At 39.9% G+C, this 20,415-nt stretch overlaps 1 protein-coding gene across 5 annotated transcripts; it reads left to right on the top strand.

The window, feature by feature from the left end:
- The first annotated feature begins 3,573 nt into the window (after window positions 1–3,573).
- Window positions 3,574–19,933, top strand: prom2 (prominin 2). Of its 5 annotated transcripts, none has more exons than XM_022205893.2 (27): window positions 3,574–4,406; window positions 4,506–4,619; window positions 4,869–4,959; window positions 5,224–5,422; window positions 6,262–6,747; window positions 7,882–7,946; window positions 8,316–8,521; window positions 8,729–8,849; window positions 9,319–9,382; window positions 9,485–9,574; window positions 12,932–13,128; window positions 13,818–13,892; window positions 14,225–14,288; window positions 14,937–15,093; window positions 15,173–15,325; window positions 15,411–15,534; window positions 15,624–15,712; window positions 15,911–15,995; window positions 16,078–16,221; window positions 16,316–16,384; window positions 16,484–16,576; window positions 16,716–16,769; window positions 16,873–16,953; window positions 17,955–18,023; window positions 18,109–18,198; window positions 18,717–18,829; window positions 18,948–19,933. In XM_022205893.2, exons 5-27 carry the CDS (start codon window positions 6,480–6,482, stop codon window positions 18,997–18,999), a joined length of 2,523 nt encoding a protein of 840 aa, XP_022061585.2. In that variant the 5' UTR covers window positions 3,574–4,406; window positions 4,506–4,619; window positions 4,869–4,959; window positions 5,224–5,422; window positions 6,262–6,479; the 3' UTR covers window positions 19,000–19,933. The 5 variants fall into 5 exon arrangements, with proteins under 5 accessions (XP_022061585.2, XP_022061586.2, XP_022061587.2 ...); XM_022205894.2 differs by having other exon boundaries at window positions 4,506–4,959; window positions 6,262–6,323; window positions 6,404–6,747; XM_022205895.2 differs by having other exon boundaries at window positions 4,506–4,959; window positions 6,404–6,747.
- The last annotated feature ends 482 nt before the right edge of the window (window positions 19,934–20,415 follow it).

The following is a 20,415-nucleotide window of genomic DNA, read 5'->3' as shown; positions in this document are numbered from 1 at the left end:
TTGTAGGACCTGGTTGGAACAAAAACCTGTACAGTGCCGGAGCTTGAGGACCGGAGTTGAGAACCACTACGCTAAATGTTAAACACACACACACACTGACACACACACACACACACACACTAACACCCATACACACACAGTCACCCACACCTTCAGCATAAAGCATTGAGGTACTGGAGAGAGGCGGTACGCAGCATGTCTGGACCAGAGCACCAGACGCTACAGAAGTGTGTTTTTATTTTCTATGTTTTAGACTTGTTTTGATTTTGTTTTTTATTTTTGTAAACAATTTCTAAAAATAAACAGACAAGCAAGCAAACAAAACAAAAACACCCCAGAACATTCTTTGCACTGTTTTCCACTATTAACGGCAATCTATTTTTCTTATGAATTGACGGTGTATTTTTTTTTCTTTTCTATTATTGCTAATGTAAGAACTGTAAAACATCTGAAACCTGCAGTATATTAATGTATAAGTATTGCTGTTAGATCATTCTTATTGTGATGGTAATAACTTTCATGTAAGTCTATGCTTGATATAAAGTCATCCATCCGTGTCAGACATCACGCTGTCATCAGGCCCATTGGCTTCAGTGCTAAAACAGTCTGGGGAGATCAGTGCTAGTGTTGTAATCCTGTACTACATCTTGTTTGATGCGAGTCCAAAGCAGCACACTGGAAACCAATTTCCCCGCTAAATTCCCATCAAGCACCTGGTTCGGATCTGTCGTCTTTATCATCGCAGAAATGTTTGCTTTGTCTTGAAATCTCTTATCTTGGGGTCCTCTCTTCAGAGATTATAATAACAGAAAACTTCTCAAATTTGCTACTCAAAAAATATTTTAAAAACACATTTTGACAGGATTGTAAAATAAGAAAAAAAAGACTTTTGTATTAACTTAAGTTTCCCAGAAATGTTTTTAATTACAATTAAGAAAGCTGCAGACCAAGGAGCTACATGTAAAGATTCTTATACTGATTACACTGCGCTGTTTTATGTTTTATGATGAATCATTTTGTTGGCTTTACTCCTCATGTTTGTGTCTGTGCTTGTATATTTTTAGGTAGTAATTTCTGTAAAAGTTATTCTATGTATTCCTCCCTAGAACTATGAGAAACTCAATCTAATGTAAAGAGATGAAAAAGCCTCTTAAAAGTTTTTTTTAAACGTGATTTTTAATGGTACAATCACTGATAAAAGAATTTTGCCCTCATTTTAGCAAACTGTATTTATTTTTCTATGTACTGACATTCTGTTTAGGTCCAACCCACCTGTACAATATTCATGACGATATGTGGAGGAATTTGTGGCGCTTCTCAGTCTGGTGATGCTCATACAGGTTTGTCTGTCACTTGTGATCACGAAGGAGGCATTTTATGCTGGAAAACCAGTAAATCACCACATTGAGAGAATCTGTCCAGCTCTAAGTTGTCTGTTTTGCTGCCTAAGATGCTAAAAATGTGCCATAATGGTGCAGTCTTTTGTGAAATTTGTTGAAATTCACTTTGATTTTCAGTGATATGGTGATTATTGTTTTGCTTTTTGTGCTATTTTACAGATAAATTTCAAATCTGTGTGTGATGGACATTTAATTAATCGCAAAATAAAAAGCTGCTGCATCAGAATTTTGTGCATACAGTAGAATTGGAAGAAAAAAAGATGCCAGATTCAACTGATCAGATACTTGATAGTAATTTGCTGTTTCTCCCACTAGAGGGCTCTCTCAGCACCAGACTGAGCAGCCCGTCAGAAATTCCTCCATCCTTATACCTGGCAGAAATGCCGTCTGTAAATCCGCACTGAGCTGCAGGCTGTTGTGTTTAAATCCTTATTCATTGTCTCCAGCAGCCCTAGTCTACTTTTGTGGTGTATCAGTTCAGCAGGCAGACTCGGGAGTTGAATCTAGGGACAACTTATTGACACACCACGTTTCCTAAGTTGGCGTAATTTGGGAAATCTAAGGGTGTGTGAGACAGAGATGAAATGGCAACGCACCCATAGCTGGCTCTTGTAGCACCTCATCATAGGGGTGGTTTTATATCTCTATTTTTTTGCCAGGTTTCTGTCATTGATAATTCATGTATGTATCAATAAAGATGAATTTTCACTGAAAAACACGTCTGTCTTTATTGTTGGTGATTCTCACAGACAAAAGGCTTTGGCTGTTTTTCATCACAAAGAGCTGTAAGAAAACTGCACAAAAGACCTAAAAATAAGAAAACAGATTGCTGATAGGTTCTCTGTTACTCATGTGGGAACAATTAAGTATACTTTGGTAACTGACCTCAGTGGATTCGTAAATCACTAGTTCCTGCAAGCAAAATAAACAAGTTCATTACAGAATGGAAATCGACCACAGGAGACGTGGGCTGTTTTAGTGACATTTTTTAACTGATAGTTTGGAGTGGAATCTAACTGAGACACTGCAGCCCTTGTTTGTGAGTTAAACAGCAAATTGTGACTCATCATTTTTGACATTTTTGAAAAGGGCCTTATTCATTCTGTCTTGGCAAAGGCAGCGGTGACGTTAAAAGTTGGTATCTGTGATGAATGGCAGTTGCAAAAAGAGGAAGGGCGGCTAAAGACAGACTGTGACGTCAATTTATGTGATGCATAGTCAATAAAATAGAGCTATGTGTTTGTTTTTGTTGTAAGTCACAGAAGAAAGTCAGATATAGGTCATCTGTGAAACAGAAAAGCAAAATGTGGGCATGAGCAGACATTTGCTTACATACTACACACTGAAAGAAAGTAATTCAGGTCATTTTGCAAAGCGGTTACTTAAGAGGCGCACAGTATAAAAGACTGGATAAACTTATGCCACAAAATCCTCTGTATCTCTTTAATATTTTCCACATTTTCATGGTTTTGTGCAGTTCAATTTTCTAGCAAATCGGCTTGAACTGACAAAAAAAATCACACTCGTGACACTCCAATCCCTCACAGTGGTGCTTCCTTAATCCTCCTGTTGTCCTCATTTACAGGCTCCAAAAAATATTGTTTCCTTGTCTAAGAAAAATCCAAAAATTCCTCAAATTTCTGAAAATTAGCAAAACCTTCAGGAAGAAAATTCCAATAATTCCTTCAAAGTTTAATTTAAAAAAAAATCACCCCAAATTTGGCAAGAAAATTCTTGTAAATATTCTCAAAAAAATGAGTAAGCATCTTCCCCCCAAAAATCCTAAAAATATCGAAAGCGATTACATATATAACAGTTAAACTTCTATTTTCTTTAAGAACATTCACCAAAAAATCAACCAAAATCCAGTGAATTTCGCTGGATTTTGGTTGATTTTTTGGTGAATGTTCTTAAGAAACATTTTTAACATCTTTTTTTTTCTCAAAAAATATTCAATGATTTCCCGAAAATGTGGACATCAGAAGTTTCACTGTGAATTTTTTTTCTCCACATTTTCAAAATAAAGCGGGTCAATTTTGACCCGCAGGACAACATGAGTCAGGAAAATGTTTAACCAGTGGAGTCTGATGCCCTTATCGTAATATTTGCATAACAGCCGGTAGGAGTCGCCAGTGCTGGGAAAAGGACATGATCGCTGACAGGCTTCCCACTAGGAACTGGCAGAGAAAACTGCTCTGCGTATCAGTTCACCAAACTGAGAGAAAGGGGGGAAAAATACACTGTCAAGCTGTCCGCTTCAGCATATTTTCACAAGGACTTCCTGTGACCGTGAGGTTTTGTTATTTTAGAAACAGTCATCGAGAGACAACACTGCAAGGCCATAATAGCCCCCATGTACCAAAGCCACGTGATGAGCGTTTTTCAGTAGATTAAAGGATCAGCTGGCAATTGATGACTGTGGAGTTGAGGTGAATGAACTGTGGACTTGATGCAAACAGGAGAAGAGGATAGATGCTTCCATCGCTACAGGAACAAAAGGGAAGATAGAGTCACATCTAAAGGCCACGTTTACGTTTAGTTTTTAAGTTCGGAATTAACTCATTTGGAATTAAAGGTTTGTGCTTCGCATTTACATGGAAATATTAATTCCGAATTAAGGTTTACATGGACCGCACGTTTATTTCCCTTCCTTCATTCCACTTGGGGGTTGGAAGAGATTCTGATTGGACAGGGAGTGGACGTGATGTAGCCCTGTTTACCAGAAGAAAACAAACTCCATTTCCCGCGACATTTCCCCAACAACATGGAGGAACAACTACAGAGCACGCTTTTCGCTTTGCTTTTTATTGTAATTTTGAAACAGCAACTCAACAATGGCGTATTACTTCTGTGAAGAATGTGCTCGCGCCAGTAAGGTTGCAGAAAGTGTACGTGGCTACATAGGAGAGGAGCCAAGCATGCGCAGAATGACCGGAATTAACTGTATACATGAATAGGACGTACACAGGAATTTGTTTATTCGGAATCGACATCGGAATAAACCAGGTAGTTTATTTGGAATTAAGTTTATTCGGAAGAGGAATTAAAGGTCTCATGTAAATGTGGCAAATGTTATGTTTCTGTTTTCTTTCTTTCCTATGACAGAAGAGCACAGACTTCTAGAGTTTCTTCGCAGAATGTGCAGTATTACATTTCCCTGCATATTGTGGACCAACCTTCCAAAAAAGAAAAGAAAGCGCATCGCATCAAAGAGAGGAAGTAGGTTGTAGGTATACAATTGGTTGTTCTCCCGAGAATAGTTTAATACTCAGTCTGTAAAACAAAGGTTGTATCTTTGTCCTGGCTTGCTCAGCTGCAAGGTTATACTGTGTACCTTTGTTGTTGACAAGCTGATAACATGAGGAACGTATTGTCTGTCAGCTGTTGCCAATAATATGCTAGTACGATGAAATATTTTTGAGAATTTCTTGGCAACTTTTTGCTCTTTTCCCAACTCCCTTCCCCAAGTGTATCCTCCCCAGCTATCTTGTCCTGGATGTTTGGGCTGTTTCTTCATCTGGACGCCACACCCCTGCAGATTCAGACGGATTTATGTGGAGTGAGTCAACCTACGAGCAAAAATTTGATCAGAAATATAATTTCCTGACTTTTGGTTGTTGTTTAGTTCTCCATGGCCATGTTTTCATAACTATTTCTGCAACTGTTACTGACACAAAGCCCTCTCGACCTTGAAGACTTCCAGGATCCAGGAAACAAAATAGTCAAATCTCGCTTGTCTGATGGTAACCCCGTCATTTATTTACTTCATCTCTCACTCCTACATGTCACTCCCTCCCTCTCTCTCCCTATTTCTCTCTTTAAGACCCTCCCTTTCTCCCTCCTCCGATCCCGTTTCTCCCTCCCTCTCTTCTTAGTGCTAGTGCTCTGTAGGCCAGCACACAGTCAACAGGAGCACAGCATATATCAGGTTTCTCCTACAGGAATATAAGAGTCAAACACCCCTTGGTAAATTACTGGGGATCAGAGCGGCGTGACTGTCCTTCTGTGTCCAGCTAAGAAAGGTGAGTTGATTGAAAGAAAACTGTTCAACGTTCACTCTGGTCTCCTGCTGTTAGATTCTCTTTTCCTCTATATTTCTGTTGCTTCTTTTTTCACTTTGATCTTACTTTTTCACCTTGTTCTCACCTGGGAAATGAGCAGTTACTTTTCATGTGAACTAAAAATCCTCAGGCTGCTTTGTGTTTGGTTAAAAATAGTGTCTTTATTTGAACTAAAAAACACAGGAAGACCGCTTTGGGCATTAGAAGAAGTAGATATCAGTTAGTTTCTGCTTGCTTAAGGGAGCTGCACCTTAGAAACATACAGCGATATTCAAATACTGTGCATGGGCTTATTACAGGTGGAAGATGGCTTCTCTGATAAATGTTTTATAGTCTACAGTTCTCACAGAGAAACATGGTTTGGTATAAACAGAGGAGATGCAGGTATCTGAGGTAGATGCAGCTTATCTGCGAGTTTACACTATGAACACAACCTTGACAGGTTATATGAATCCTTCATGTGTTATCTCATTTTTCCAAACTTTCCCTCTAACTTTTAAATGTCAGCACTTCCTATACTCCATGACATCAGGTCTCCAGATAAGTATAGTATGAAACAGATTGTGTGTTGTATGTTTTTCTGGACCCCAGGAAGACTAGCTGTCGTCTTGGCGCCAGCTAATGGGGATCCTTTTAAATAAACAAATAAATAAACAAATAAGCAGAAGCTTAAAGGGCACGGTTCCTTTTAAAAAAACTAAACAGGCGTTGGCTTAACATTTAGATTTCCCATTTACGAAATGCCATTGTTGCCGTTCTTCTGCAAAATAGCAGCAGTCTCTCTCTTTTTTTCCTCCTAGTCGCCATGCTGCGATGAACTGCGCTGCGACCTCTTTCTGTGTGACTCAGTCTGTGGGTTTCTGTGAGTTTCATCTCCAATCTCTAATTTGCCTGCCTCCTATGAGTGTGCCATTGTGTTCAGCTCCTTTGTCTCGTTTCCAGATGCATCATGACAGAGCTCGTGCCATGAGTCGATGAATCTATACGCCAGCTTCCTTCTGCCAAGTCTTTCCTAAACATGGCGTTATGTGAGAATATGAGGAGCTGGAGGTGGCAGGGCAGCGCTGCAGCATTCAGGGCCGTCGTGGGAGTGATGCTGCTGCTGCTGGGTCTCAGCTCGGCCCGGTCCGTCCCTCCGCAGGCGGCGTGTTCGGGAGCTGCGACACCACAGAACCTCACCCAGCCTCAGTACAAAGAGGCAGTGAAGGAGGACACCGGCGTGGGCTTCATGGCACCTGTGGTCCAGTCCTTCCTCCACACAGTCCAACCTAACCCCTTTCCTGCAGGTCAGTATCATCAGCATCACTCCCTCAAAACATGTGTTGGCTCTCTATTATTCGGAGCTTCCATTTCCTGCTGACAGCTCACAGGTGCAATTTAAATCACATTAAAATCCTTTGGTTTTCACACTGTTCTGGAATAGATTTCCCTACGGGGCCAAAGTTGAGACATCACTTCCTCTGTGTGAATCACACAGACACAAAAACACAACGGGATTGTTAACCAGTAATTCAGTGGAAGTTCTTGCGTTTCACCCAGTCAGCCTTTAACCTTGATGGGCTCTGTTGTTTTCAGCCCAGGGTTTCACGTCTCTAACTTATGTCACACCTGTGTTCCTTCGTCTGTTGCTGTGACGAGCTATAACTGCTCCACAAGCCCTTCTCTATTTCACACTTTACTTCCTACTCAGTATTGATTTCAGAAAATAAAATAAAGGAAGAAAGAAAACTCCTGCCCTGCGACTTTTGACCAGTTCAAACTCTTTGTACACTCAGTGACGGTCATTGGATCTGGCGGACAATGTAGATTTTATGAGTAGATTTCCAGCAATAGTCACTGTATGACTCACAAAGAGCTTGTAAAACCTTTTATGTTAACTGGTAGGTGACAATAAGAATTTGAACACGTGTTTTTTTTAAATGTATCTTTGCTAATACAGGGGGAAGGGAAGTAACTTAACAGCTGATGGTGAGATTTTTTTTTTGACAGAAAGCAGAAATGCAAAGCAGCGAGGTAAAATGCAAATTTACAGAACATTAATGGCAGGCTGCTATCAGATGTATCACAGACAGACGGTGAGACCTACAAAAATGTCTGAACACATCTTCTCAGCTATCGACACGTGTTTTTAAAAAAATTCCCACAATAACAGGGTCCAGTGGAACCATAAGCCACCTGCTTCGCGTCTTCTTTTTTTTTAATCTTGCCTGAAAGCTGTCCTGGTTTCCAAGTAACAAGGAGATGGAGGGGTCAGATTTCCACTTTTACAATGCGAAAGATTAAAACATTTGTACAGACAACAAGACACATTATCCCCACTTTTGTCCAAGGTTGACAGAGACCGAGGCCAAAAAATACTAAAAGCCATTCCTGCTCTTCAGATCTTCCACAATGTCTTTTTGTCTCCCATTTCTTTGTAGATTTGATCCTGAAACTAGTCCAGGATTTTGATCACACGCAACTAAATCAAGAATACATCAAAGAAGTAAGTGAATGTCTGTCAGTTTTATGTGTTCCAGGATGTTGAAATGTACTTACGTGGGAGGTTTGTGTGTTACAAACAGACACACCCTCATCAGAACCCCTCCAGCTGGTAATCTGAGAATGTTTAACATGAAAGCTTCCTTGTGTGCATATATCACAGTCCACTGAAGTGACCGAGCCTCTTTCATACACTGTGACTGTGGACCGTCACCAGAGTAAAATAAAACTACTGTTTAGTGATGTCCCACCGATGTTTGACGTCACAACAGGCCACAAAAATCTCCCGCAGTTCTACCATCTCGGCCTAGAAAGTAATATTTGTGTCATTTTAGTTGTAATATATATAATTTGTATGCATGTGTGTGTTTAGGCCCTGGTGTATGAAGTGGGTTTCCTGGTGTGTGTAGCCATCGGCATCTTGTACATCGTTCTGATGCCCATAGTTGGTTTCTTCCTGGCCTGCTGTCGCTGCTGTGGCAACTGTGGTGGGAAGATGTACCAGAAGCAGACATCCGCCATTCACTGTCGCAGAAGAACCCTCTACTGGAGTGCATTCGTCACCACAATCATTATTCTGTGAGTGTGTGTGCGTGCGCTGTTGTGTTCTTGTTTTCGATCAGCATAATGACGGCATGTTATCTGAAATTAGCACTGAAAGATGACAGCTTGAATATGAATGGCTCACTGCCCATGTGCGTCTCCCGCAGATCAACATTATGTTCATGGCACACATTTAATTGCGTCTGTCTGTATATTTTTATATATATGGGGCTTTTTTCATAGCGCCGGGAACATCTGCATGTTCATAAGTAATGAAGCCCTCAAAGTGAGTGTGGACCAAAGCCCAATGGAGCTCAGCAACACTGTAGACAACATCCACACCTTCCTCACATCTGTGCCTCAGGTAAGAGAAAACTTCTTATTGGCTGAAGTATGGAAACATACAAAGTTCAAAGGTCGATGACTTCATTGTGGCACCCATGTCTACATGACTAATTGCGGTTTTGATGTGAAAACAATGAATAATGTCATTAGTGTTTAGCTTTAGTCACATTAAGTCCCACACTCCTCCATCATTCTGCTGTGTATCGACAGCTTTTGTGTGAGATGGGAACAGACTCTGAACTCTCCAGTCGGCCCGCTCATTAAAGAGCAGCTCCGTGTTTGGCTGTGTCAATATACTTATCTCAAGATACAGGAAAGTGGGAAAAGGTTGTCGGTAAAGACAAGGGTGTCCTCTGTTTGTTGTTCTTCATTTGCCCAAGCTAAAACGTATGATTAGCTCATATAGTCGGTCTTACCGCATGTTGTATTTCAACCCATATCTTATGTACACACTTTGAAATGGTTTGCTTTTCCTCTGTGTGCTTAAGCAAGTTGACAATGTGGTGAATGAGAGCTACAGAACTGTGGACGAGGTCACTAAAAACCTACAAGGTAATAACAAGGAACAAATTATGTAAACCAGAGGAACCACTTCAGCTCAACCTCTTGTTTAACCATCTCACGCTGGTTTTTTGTTTTTTGTTTTTTTTGTAGAAATTGGACCTCTGATGGGAACAGAGATCCAAAAGCGATTTAGAGGAACTCTGGACCCAGCGCTACAGTCAGTTAAACTTCTTGACCAAGGTATGATGTGCCTGCATGCTGTGTCCTGCGTCAGGGTGAACATGTAAATGCTTGTGTACATATTTGACAAGATCAGTAATCTTGGAGGCGACTCCTGCTCCTGCGGGCACCACACAGTTTACCGGCATAACTTTTTACCTCTGACACTGGGAAGTCTTGAGTTAAGTCTTTAATGGACTAAAAGGTTAGGTTGGGACCAACTGTTTTTATAAGTTTAGTCATTGCATATCAATAAAGGAGAGGAGAGATACATATAAACACATAGAAATGCAGAAATAATGTCCTGGTGACAGCTTAGATTTCACTGCACGAGTGCCATCTCAGTGTCTAATCACACATCAAACATTCTCCGTTACAAATTGGCACTTTTGCATGACTTGTGTGGTTACTACAAAATGTGTAACATACTTTTGAACTTGTAACAGCCAATCAATGCTTTTTTATGATATATAAACTGAGATGCCTAACATATTTGGCAACCTAAAGTCATTCACTATTTCAACCTAAAGGACAAAATACGATACAAATTTAGGAATATTTTCCTTCAAAAACATCAGTTTCAGCAAAGGAGTTTTCTTTTTATAATCTTATGTTAACAAATGTGTCTGGCAGAAAACATCTGCAATCCAGTGGACCTGAGGTGGGAATCACTTTAGTATTTGCTCAAAGCATCTCGACATTCTTTCGTGGAAAAAAACAAAAGGGATGCTTGGCGTGATGTAGCGAGTAATTCTTCAGGGAAGGCACTTTCACATATTACAAAAAGTTATTGTTTTGTTCCAACTAATGGATAATGCATCAAAAAAGACTCATGTTAACAGGAAAGAACATTTGCTTATATACACTACTGGTCTAAAGTTTTTGAATGCCCCAATTTTTCCAGTTTTTTATTGAAATTCATGTAGTTGAAGTCTAATAAATAGCTTGAAATTGTACAAAGGTAAGTGGTGAACTGCCAGAGGTTAAAAAAAAGATAAGGTTACCCAAAACGAAAAAAATAATGTACATTTCAGAATTATTCACAAAGGCCACCTTTTTCAGGGAACAAGAAATGGGTTCACAGCTTAAAACTGTTCTGCAGCAGGGGAGGTTGATGAAGCCTTGAAAGTTGCTGCTACCAAATCCTACAGGTGTTCCAACTTTGCTTGATTACTTACAACCCTCTCTGCCTGTATGAAAGTAGTGCTGAAACACACCATGGTACCATACCCTCAAGAGCATTACTGGAACAATATTGTACTGCAGAAAGTAGTGTTACTATAAAAATGGTGAGGAAAAGGCAGTTAACAATAGAAGACAGACAGACCATCATAACACTTAAAAATGTAGGTCTTTCCTACAGAGAAATTGCAAAAACAGCCAAGGTGTCAGTCAGTACAGTTTTCTTCACATCAAAAGGCACTCAGAAACTGGAGGAAACTCTGACAGGAAGACATCTGGAAGACCCAAATTCACAACAGAATCAGAAGACAAGTTTCTGAGAGTCAACAGCTTTGTGATAGGCGGCTCACAGGACAACAGCTTTAAGCACAACCTAATAGTGGTCATAGTAAGAAGTCTCAGTTTCAAATGTGAAGAGAAGACTTCAAGTTGCAGGCTTGACAGGTCGAGTTGCAGAAAGAAAGCCATTGTTAAGACAAAAAGTGGCTTGAGTGGGCCATGAAACACCACCAATGGACTACTATAAACAAAGATATTATGAACTGATTAATCAAAATTAGAAATCTCAGGTTCATCACACAGGATTTTGTATGATGTCGAGTAGGAGAAAGGATGGTTCCTCAGTGTGTGACATCAGCTGTCAAACATGGAGGAGGAAGTGTGATGGTCTGGGGCTGTTTTCCTGGATCCAGGGTCGGTGACTTGTACAGAGTGAGAGGAACCCTGAACCAAAATGGCTACCACAGCATTCTGCAGCGCCATGCAGTATCCTCTGCTATGTTTCTCGTGGGTCAGAGGTTCATCCTACAGCAAGATAATGACTAAAAACACAAGTCCAATCTATGCCAGAACTACCTTATAAAAAGAGAACAAGATGGTAAGCTTGAAAACATGGAGTAGCCGGCACAGTCTCCAGACTTAAACCCCATGGAGCTGGTTTGGGATGAACTGGAGAGAAGAGTGAGAGCGAAAAAACCTATAAGAACCACACATTTATGGGAACTTCTGCAACAGAGTTGGGAAGAACTTACTGAAGAATATGTGATTTCCATTGTAGAAAGAATGCCACAAGTGTGTTCAGCTGTTATATCTGCCTGCTTTGAGTCAAAAGCTTAGATTACATATTGGTTTCTAAATGAATTTTCTTTTAACTTCATTTGTTTATTTGTTCTGTGCTTTCATTTTAGAGTAAAATGAGACATCAACATGCATCATTTCTAGTAAAAAACTGGAAAAATTAGGGTGTTCTAAAACTTTTGACAGGTCGTGTATGTTCTTTAAAAAGCACAGAGGCTTATTTAGTGCTGTCAAAATATTACATCCTCATATCTTAACACCATGTCTTTTGATTTCCTCCCACCAGTAAAATAATTACAACATTATTTATAGATAAGCAAGACCACTTTGGGACTGAGGGAAAGTATTATTATCATTATAATGCTTTGGGTACACAAAGCTTCAACATTAATAAAGCATTATAGCCCATCACAGGTTTTATTGGTGTGTAATAATCTGGTGCATGTTGAGACAGCCCCTCTCTTCATCTACACCAAAGTACTTCAGTGCAGGTGGCAGTGGTGAAGGCTGATCTGTAAAACTAAACCTGTATACATTCCTGTTGCCACGGTTCTATTGTGTCAGATTCTGTCAACAAAAAACTCATCCAGAATCTCACTGAAATTCTTCAGACACAGTGAAAATAAAGACAGAATTGTTTATTTTAACGTCATTCAGACCGACAAACTAAAACAAACTTCCAGACCATTCTTAGTTTTTGAGTTATGCTCCCCATGCAAGTGTGAACGCACTCGAGTGTTTTCTAATTCAGTGTGGAATTTCCAGCATTTCTAGTTTTTTGGCAGCAGTAGTTCTCCCATTCCCAAGATGACGAATTAAGTGCTGACACAACATTTACTAAACTATTTCTTTACACAGCTCATCCACTCTCAGAGTAACACAGAGCAGGCTTACTAGAGGCAACATGGAAAATATTTGGGAGGCTTTGCTCAAAGCGTCTGTGTAACATTTTCCAAAACAAACTATCCTGCTGCTCATTGTCCTTTAGCTTTTGAATTCAAAGCAACAAAGCATTCATGGTAACAAAAATGATACATATGGATGCATTCAAGTGATGATTGGTCTTTAAATGTGTGTACGCTGTGTTAATATGTGTGTGTTCTCCGTCTGAATGAGCAGAGACTGTACACACCAGTGCTCAGCTGAACAACCTGAACTCATCCCTGGTCCAGCTGCAGTCCAGCCTGGACCGCATCCAGGCCAATGTCACAGCTGTTAAAAATCGCATCAATCAGACTTTATCCAAGCCAAAGTGTGGAAACTGTAGCAACCTGAGGCCGGAGCTGCAGAAATTGACAGTGGACACGTCTATTTCTGTAAGTAGTGATTCTGTAAAACCTCATATTAAAGATGAATTACACTCATGAATTGGTGCTCAAATTTCTGAATGACAAAAAACCTCCGGTCGGGTCTGAACGTCCACTGCAGTCATCTGAAGTGTGTTTAAGTAAAAGAGGAGTCAGGTTTGACTGCTCAGCTCACAGACGAGGAATCAGCCCTGTTGCTGGACAGTTTTACAGAGAAACAGGAAGAATCATTTATGTAATCAGACTACCTCTGACGCAGGCTGAGACACCGTGACACATGATAATAGCTCCTCATTTTTGGCTTTGTGTGAACAGCTGATTTGTCCTCCTCTCATCTGCTCCTCCTACGCCTCTCCAGCTCTGACACATTTAGAGTTTCATCTCCTCTGCTCTCCGCCTCCTGTCCTTTCATCTCTCCTTTCTTCTTCCCTTCTGTGGTCTCCTCTCCTTTCTTTTCATCTCCTCTCTTCATCAGTATTTAAGGGAATGTACTGTATAATTTATAGCCTCCATCGTGGCAGCAAGAAACCACACCGACTGAAGCGTTCGTTACTCTTTGAATTCTGCTCATTTACCTTTGTGGCTCTTTGAGAACATCAGAGAAATCGTACTTGTTTTGCTGCAGTTTGCTGCCCCCTACTGCTAGTTTGAGGCCTGTGGTTATGTATAGTTTTTGTGTGTCTGGTTCTTCTCCACAGTTTCCCAGTTTGAATGAGTTTCAGTCTGCAGTGAATGAAGTCATCAAAGCTAATCTTCAATCCCAAATCAATGAGGTCAGTGACTCCCGCCAGATGAAAGCATGATTACAAAATCATCAATCTTTGTACTATAATGCCAGTCTTGTTAACATATCAGTAAGTAGATGGATGGGGATGTGAGGAGGATAATGTCATTAAATATGGAAAATGGATTTTTACTTTACTGAGGCTGTGTTGTTTAGCCTCGCACTTTGAGGTGAAGCGTATTAAATGTGAGTAAAAAATAAATAAATCTGTGGCTGACAGCAACAGAGCTACTTTGTAATAGAAAGGAGGACAGAAAGATACATACTCTATTGAATTTTTGTAATGTAAAAAAAAAACAATCTGTTTTCTTGATATCTCAGGCGGAGGACTACTTCCAAAGCATCCCTCAACGGGTGACCAATGAGACCAAAGATGTAGTTCAAAGTGAGTAAATGATGCCTTTTGAAGTCACAAAATGTCTGATTTACCTTAATGAGTTAACCCTCCTATTGTCTTCATTTAGGGGCACCAAAAAATATTGTTTCGTTGTCTGAAAAAATCCAAAAAATCAGCAAAAGAATTCCCTAAATATCTAAAAATTTGCAAAAACTTCAGGAAGAAAATTCCAATAATTCTTTAAAAGTTCCCCTTAAAAATTTTATTTTTAAAAAAATCCCCCAAATTTGGCAAGAAAATTCTTGTAAATATTTCCAAAAAATTAATAAAAATCTTCCAAAAAATCCTAAAAATAGCAAAAGTGATTGCATATATATCAGTAAAACTTTTAATATTTTCTTTAAGAACATTCACAAAAAAAATCAACCAAAATCCAGCGAAATTTCCTGGATTTTGGTTGATTTTTTTGTGAATGTTCTTAAGAAATTTCTTTTTTCCACCCAAAAATGTTCAAAGATTTCCCAAAAATGTTGAAAATGTGGAGATCAGAAGTTTCACTGTGAGATATATATATTTTTCCATATTTTCAAACTTTAAAACGGGTCAATTTTGACCTGCAGGACGACACGAGGGTTAAAGAATCATTTTTGTAAATCAATCTTCACAGGATATACTTTATGTTTGTGTGTGTTTCAGGAAGCAAGCAACAGCTACAAGACATAAAAATGCAGATCTCCCAGGTTTCCAGCAAAATCTCTTTATCTGATTTGAACGACGTGACGGCGAGTCTGAACCAGCTGCAGACAGAAATCGACAGAAACATGCCTCAAGTTGAAAGAGTCGAGCATATCAGGTAAAAAGCCTGAAAGCGCAAATAATCAATGAAGGAAAACACACAAATCACCGCTCATCATGTGTGCATCCTTGTCCAGATGGGGGGTGTGTGTGGCTCTGTGCTGCGTGGTTCTCCTGGTGGTCGTGTGTTACCTGCTGGGTCTCATCCTGGGTCCTCTGGGTCTGACACCCAACTCTGATCCCACAAAGCGCTCCTGTACAGCCGACTGTGGAGGCACCTTCCTCATGATGTGAGTGCTGTATTCTCTTGTTTGTGCCATTTCTAGAGGAGAAACATGGACCCATTCAAACCTTTTTTCCTGGATGTGCTTGCAGGGGTGCCGGTTTGAGCTTCTTCTTCTCATGGCTCTTCATGATAGCGGTGCTGGTGCTGTTCGTGCTGGGTGGAAACGTTTACACTCTTGTCTGTAAGCCCTGGAGCGACGGACAGCTGCTGAAGGTAGTGATGCACAGTTAGATATGCAGCACTTGCACACATTGACAGAGCATGCAAAGATGCTACAGGTGCTGTGTCTTTTCTGCCCGCAGTTTCTTGACACTCCAGGTTTAATTCCTGAGTTGGATATAAGTTCAACTTTGGGACTGAAAACCAAAGTCAACATCTCTGACATCTATAGGTATGTAGCAGGAGATTAACTACCTTATAGTTTTTTTTTTTTTTTATGACATCCATTACCATCTGATCAACTAAACTTTGTTTTCTGCATATTTTTTTCCCCTAATGGGATTTATAGCACAATTTAAATCTGTACCTGTGATCAGGAGCTGTATATAGATGCTGGATTTAGTTATATTTGATTGATTTTTTTTTACAGGGACTGTGAAGAAAACCAGCCTCTGTGGACAACACTCCACTTGTATGAGATAGTGGATCTTGGAGATCTGCTCAATGTATCTAAAGTGAGTTTTTAAGTGCTTAAAATATAGCAGAAATACTTTGCTCACCAAATAGAAATGATAATATTTGTTATTTGTCATGCAGTACACAGAGGAGATCCAACAGCACTTTGAAAGCACTGATATCATTCTGTCATCAGTCACTCTTCTGAGCGCCGAAGTTAAAAACAAACTCATCAGCATCTCTACAAAGGCTAAAGATTTTGATACCACTGCTATCACACAGCAGGTAGGCATAATTTATCTGTGGATTTACTGTGATGATGATGCGTATCCATGAGTAACGTGTTTGTGATCCAGTGCCCTTTGCTCGTCTCTGTTAGATGAACGACATTTCCAGCATCAATCTGAATTCAACAGCAGATAAACTGGATGAGCTCGCTGGTCATCAAGTGAGTCACGAGACTTGAAGATAACACACCGTCCCCTTGTTAATGGTTTACTCTGCGACTAATCACTGCAACTTTGTTTGCGCTTTGGCCTTTTATTAGCGCGATCCTGAAATTCAAACAGAACTCCAGAATGAGGCCAGGGACCTGAGACAGATCCAGGCAGACATAGAAACAACCGTCATCCCACAACTTGTGAGTGCTATCCCATCTTTCTTGCCATCTCTCCGTATCTTCCTCATTCTGGTATTCAGTTTCCCCATGCTAACATTCCATCCAAATTAAAAAAAAAAAAAAAACACACAAAACAAACATGTACTGCTTTTGCCCTAAGGGAAAGCTGAATTCAACCATCAAGATTCTTCAGTCCACTGCAGAAAAGATCAATGTGAGTACACTGAGTAACACCTGGAGCTGCCAAGAACAGCAGTCTCCTTTTTCTTCTTTTTTTGGCTTTCTGGGACTCATTCTTTCCCATCTGCCTTTTCCAGGGAACGGTGGGGGAGGTGCTGAGCAGTGTGGGGGCAGCACAAGACTTCCTCAACACAAATACAACACAGATCGTCAAGACCGTGAGTAGAGCCCCGAGTCACATGAGTTCAAAGAAAAGTGCTCCATGTGGTCTGTTAATGCCCGAGGTGGGTCAATCGTTTAGCCAGTGGAGGAGGGGAGCAGGAGCAGGAGGCAGATCTGCTGCTTGTAGTGGAAACAATGTGGCTGTTGGTTCCACATCCACAGGGTTACACTGGTGTCCAATTTTGTTTGTCTTCAGTTATTGTTGAGCATGCATTTTAGTCACTAGTGTGGATTTTATTGTAGCAGCTGCAACAGGAGTGTCATAGAGGAGGATTTAAAAGCAAATAGAGTGAATAGAGTCAAAACTAAACATACAGAAATAGCATTGACCTCTCAGTACTGCAACAAAGCAGAACAAACAAGCTTGTCCTACATTTAATGACCTTTAAATCCATTTCCTTTAACTGAACCTTTAATTACCCACCTTGCATTTACAAGGCTGATATCGTGGTGTATTTTCTTGAACTGATATTGTGTTAGCATTAACTCCACTTTACCCCAAGGCTCCATTCATTCCTACTGAAGGCAGAAATCTTAAGATGCAACTTTCTTTAACAGCCTGTTTTTTAGTATATCTGTTGTGTTGTTTCAATTTTGATAGATATATATTTGGTGCTCGAGTTTATGATCACCGAGTGACTCATACTCAATGCCCACATTTTTTATAACATAACATGTGACCCAGATGTAGAGGGTTTGGATGCACAGTCAGTGCATTAGAAAAAACACAGACTATCACCAGATTAATGTGTTTGTTTTAATGCATTCTGTAAAGCACTTTGAACCGACTCTGAGTGTGAAATCTCTGTATGACTAACCTTTTCTTGCCTTGTCTAATCATAATGCCACTGCAGTTATGTACGGGTCATTTCAGCGGATTTAACCAGAATTCCAGGATGGTTAGGCATTCCACTGATTCCTCATGACTTCCCACTGTAAAGCACTGAGAAAATATCAGGAATTTGCTTTCTTTTTTTCCTCTCTCTCTCAATCCCAGGAGAGCAGAACGTTTCTAGACTGTCAGCTGGAGTACTTCATCGCTTATGCTGACTGGGCCAACGTCACGGTAAAGTCTGTTCTACTCTGTTGTCTGCCTTGTGTTTGTACACGCCTTTTTTTGCACTGCTACTGATGTGTGTCTTCCTCCTCAGATCACACAGCAGGTGGGTCGTTGTGGGCCGGTGGCGGGAGCTGTGGACTCTGCTGAGATCATCCTCTGTGCCTACATGGTGGAGTCTCTGGTGAGGATCAGATTTTAGGAGCTCCACCTACAGTTCGAGCTGTCTGATTTCTTTTTGATACGATGCAGTCAGGAGAGTAGCGTCAAGTTTGGGAAGCTTGTAAATTTTGTTTGTCAAGTTGTTTTACAATACGCTACACTATAAAATGATACTCTATGATATATTACAATATGATGCGGTATAATACAATACTCTACAATACAATACACTACAATGTATCTGGGCTAGTGAATCATCAACACACTGAAGTCTGGAGAGTAGTGAGTAGTTTGATTAAATAAATAGCAAATTTTCTCGTCAGCAATTTCTAAAGTGCTTTCAGTTCTTCATCATTTATTTTGTTTAGATTTGTATGAGGTCTACATTATATTCTTATGATAATACAAAACAATGATATGACAAGATGCAGTAAACAGCAGTAAACAATTTATGTTCTCAAATGGAATTTTTCCTTAGACTCATGTGTTGCACACATGTTACTGCCTCCGTAGAAATTCATTCATCTTTCTTCTCCTCAGAATGCATTCTGGTTCAGTCTGGGCTGGTGCATGATCTTCTTCATCCCCGGCATCATCTTTTCCATCAAACTAGCCAAGTACTACAGGAGAATGAAGTACTCTGATGTCCATGAGTAAGTAGCACAAACAAACTCTAAGCATGCATCATGTGTGCACGTGCATGACTTAAACGACTGGCCCATCTGACCGCTGTGATCTGCTTCTGACCGCTGTTAATGTCTCTGTTTCCAGAAACCGCATACTCATGAACCACATCCCACGGGCCCAGATGAAATTCACCTGAGAGGACGGCACATGTGCGGTACAACTTCAATAGACTGCAGGCACAAATGCTGCTGCGCTTGACAAAGTAAAAACACATGGCGCACGCCTGCACAGATGTGGCACGTTGTCACTCCAGCAAAAAAAAAAAAAATCTGACTGAAAAAAAAGGCGTTAGGATTCATACTTGAGTCTTTTTGAAATTCTAATTTTCACCATTAGGTGGAGAAGCAAAGCCATTTAATAAAGGGACTGCAGTCTTTGAATAGAATATATTTCACACGTCACACACAGCATCTTTGAATAGACCTCAGGGGGACACAGGGCTTAAGGGAACCTGCAGGGATTTTTTCCATTGTTTGAGATAAATATTTTAAAGAGTTTTATGTCTTTTTTTTCATAAATGGTTTATATGCATTTCATGTGTGAACTGAGCTGCTGCAGAATTCTCCTTATTTCAAACTGTAAATGTGACTTTATTTTTTAGAATCGATCACATTTACACATGTGTATAAATGTTTGTGTGCAGTTCTCTCAGAAATCGTGCCTCTATCTACACATCACTATGGTTCGACAGCATAATTATTTAACTAAAATCCTAATTACACTTGCACTAACATAAAAGCACAACGTCCTGTATGAATGATTCGATGAATACACTCTGTCACCGTATCACTGCTGTTACTATACGATGCCACTATTCAGTTTTTTTATTTTTTTTAACCATTTTGTTTAGCGATATCTTGCTGTAAATATTGATTTCGACTGCTGTGATTCATGATTTGATACAGGTGGTTTTTGTACTTTGTTGGTACTCGGCAGCAGATTGAGTTTTATCCTTTGTACCACAGCACTTTATATGGTCTGTTTGCTCCGTGTGATTGAAAGGTTGAGAACATTTCTGCCAGCTGTTGTGAAAATTACTGTGAGTAAAAAAATTGCCACTGACCAACGGACGAACTATGGACTGTCACATGATTTTATTATCTGAGATCTACCACTGTCTGAGTTTTATACACATCCACGACGGTGTTTTCCATCGTGCACATTTGTTGCCATGGATATGCTTTTGCACGTCACATAAAACTTCATCTTTTTCAAAACTGCTTTTAATAGAATTAGGTTCAGGATCACTTTTATTGCCAAGTACGTTTTCACATATCTGGAATTTGATGTGGTGCCACATGCTGACAAGTAGAAAACCTGTAAATAAATATCAAAAGATTTTTAAAAAGCAAAGGGTGCAAGGAAGTTAGAAGCACGTGCAGTAAATTCTAAGGTTTATAAGTCATATAAAGTAATATAAATATGTAAAGTGTGCAGGAATGCGCAAATTACATGCCTGAGAATGTGGAAAAATTACATACTGTATGGTGGAAACAACCTGAGATGTGCAAACAATAATAATATTAATCCTATTTTGCATTAACGAAATGCA

Source organism: Acanthochromis polyacanthus, chromosome 15 (assembly GCF_021347895.1).
Source record: "Acanthochromis polyacanthus isolate Apoly-LR-REF ecotype Palm Island chromosome 15, KAUST_Apoly_ChrSc, whole genome shotgun sequence".
Lineage (NCBI taxonomy): Eukaryota > Metazoa > Chordata > Actinopteri > Pomacentridae > Acanthochromis > Acanthochromis polyacanthus.
This window is presented reverse-complemented; position numbering and strand designations above follow the sequence as displayed.

Bases quoted from the DNA above. Each gene is read 5' to 3' on its own strand.
- prom2 (XM_022205893.2), top strand. From the start codon at position 6,480: ATGGCGTTATGTGAGAATATGAGGAGCTGGAGGTGGCAGGGCAGCGCT. The intron at 15,094-15,172 runs GTAAAAAGCCTG...ATCCTTGTCCAG, and splicing joins GAAAGAGTCGAGCATATCAG to ATGGGGGGTGTGTGTGGCTC. The intron at 16,577-16,715 runs GTGAGTGCTATC...TTTTGCCCTAAG, and splicing joins CAACCGTCATCCCACAACTT to GGAAAGCTGAATTCAACCAT.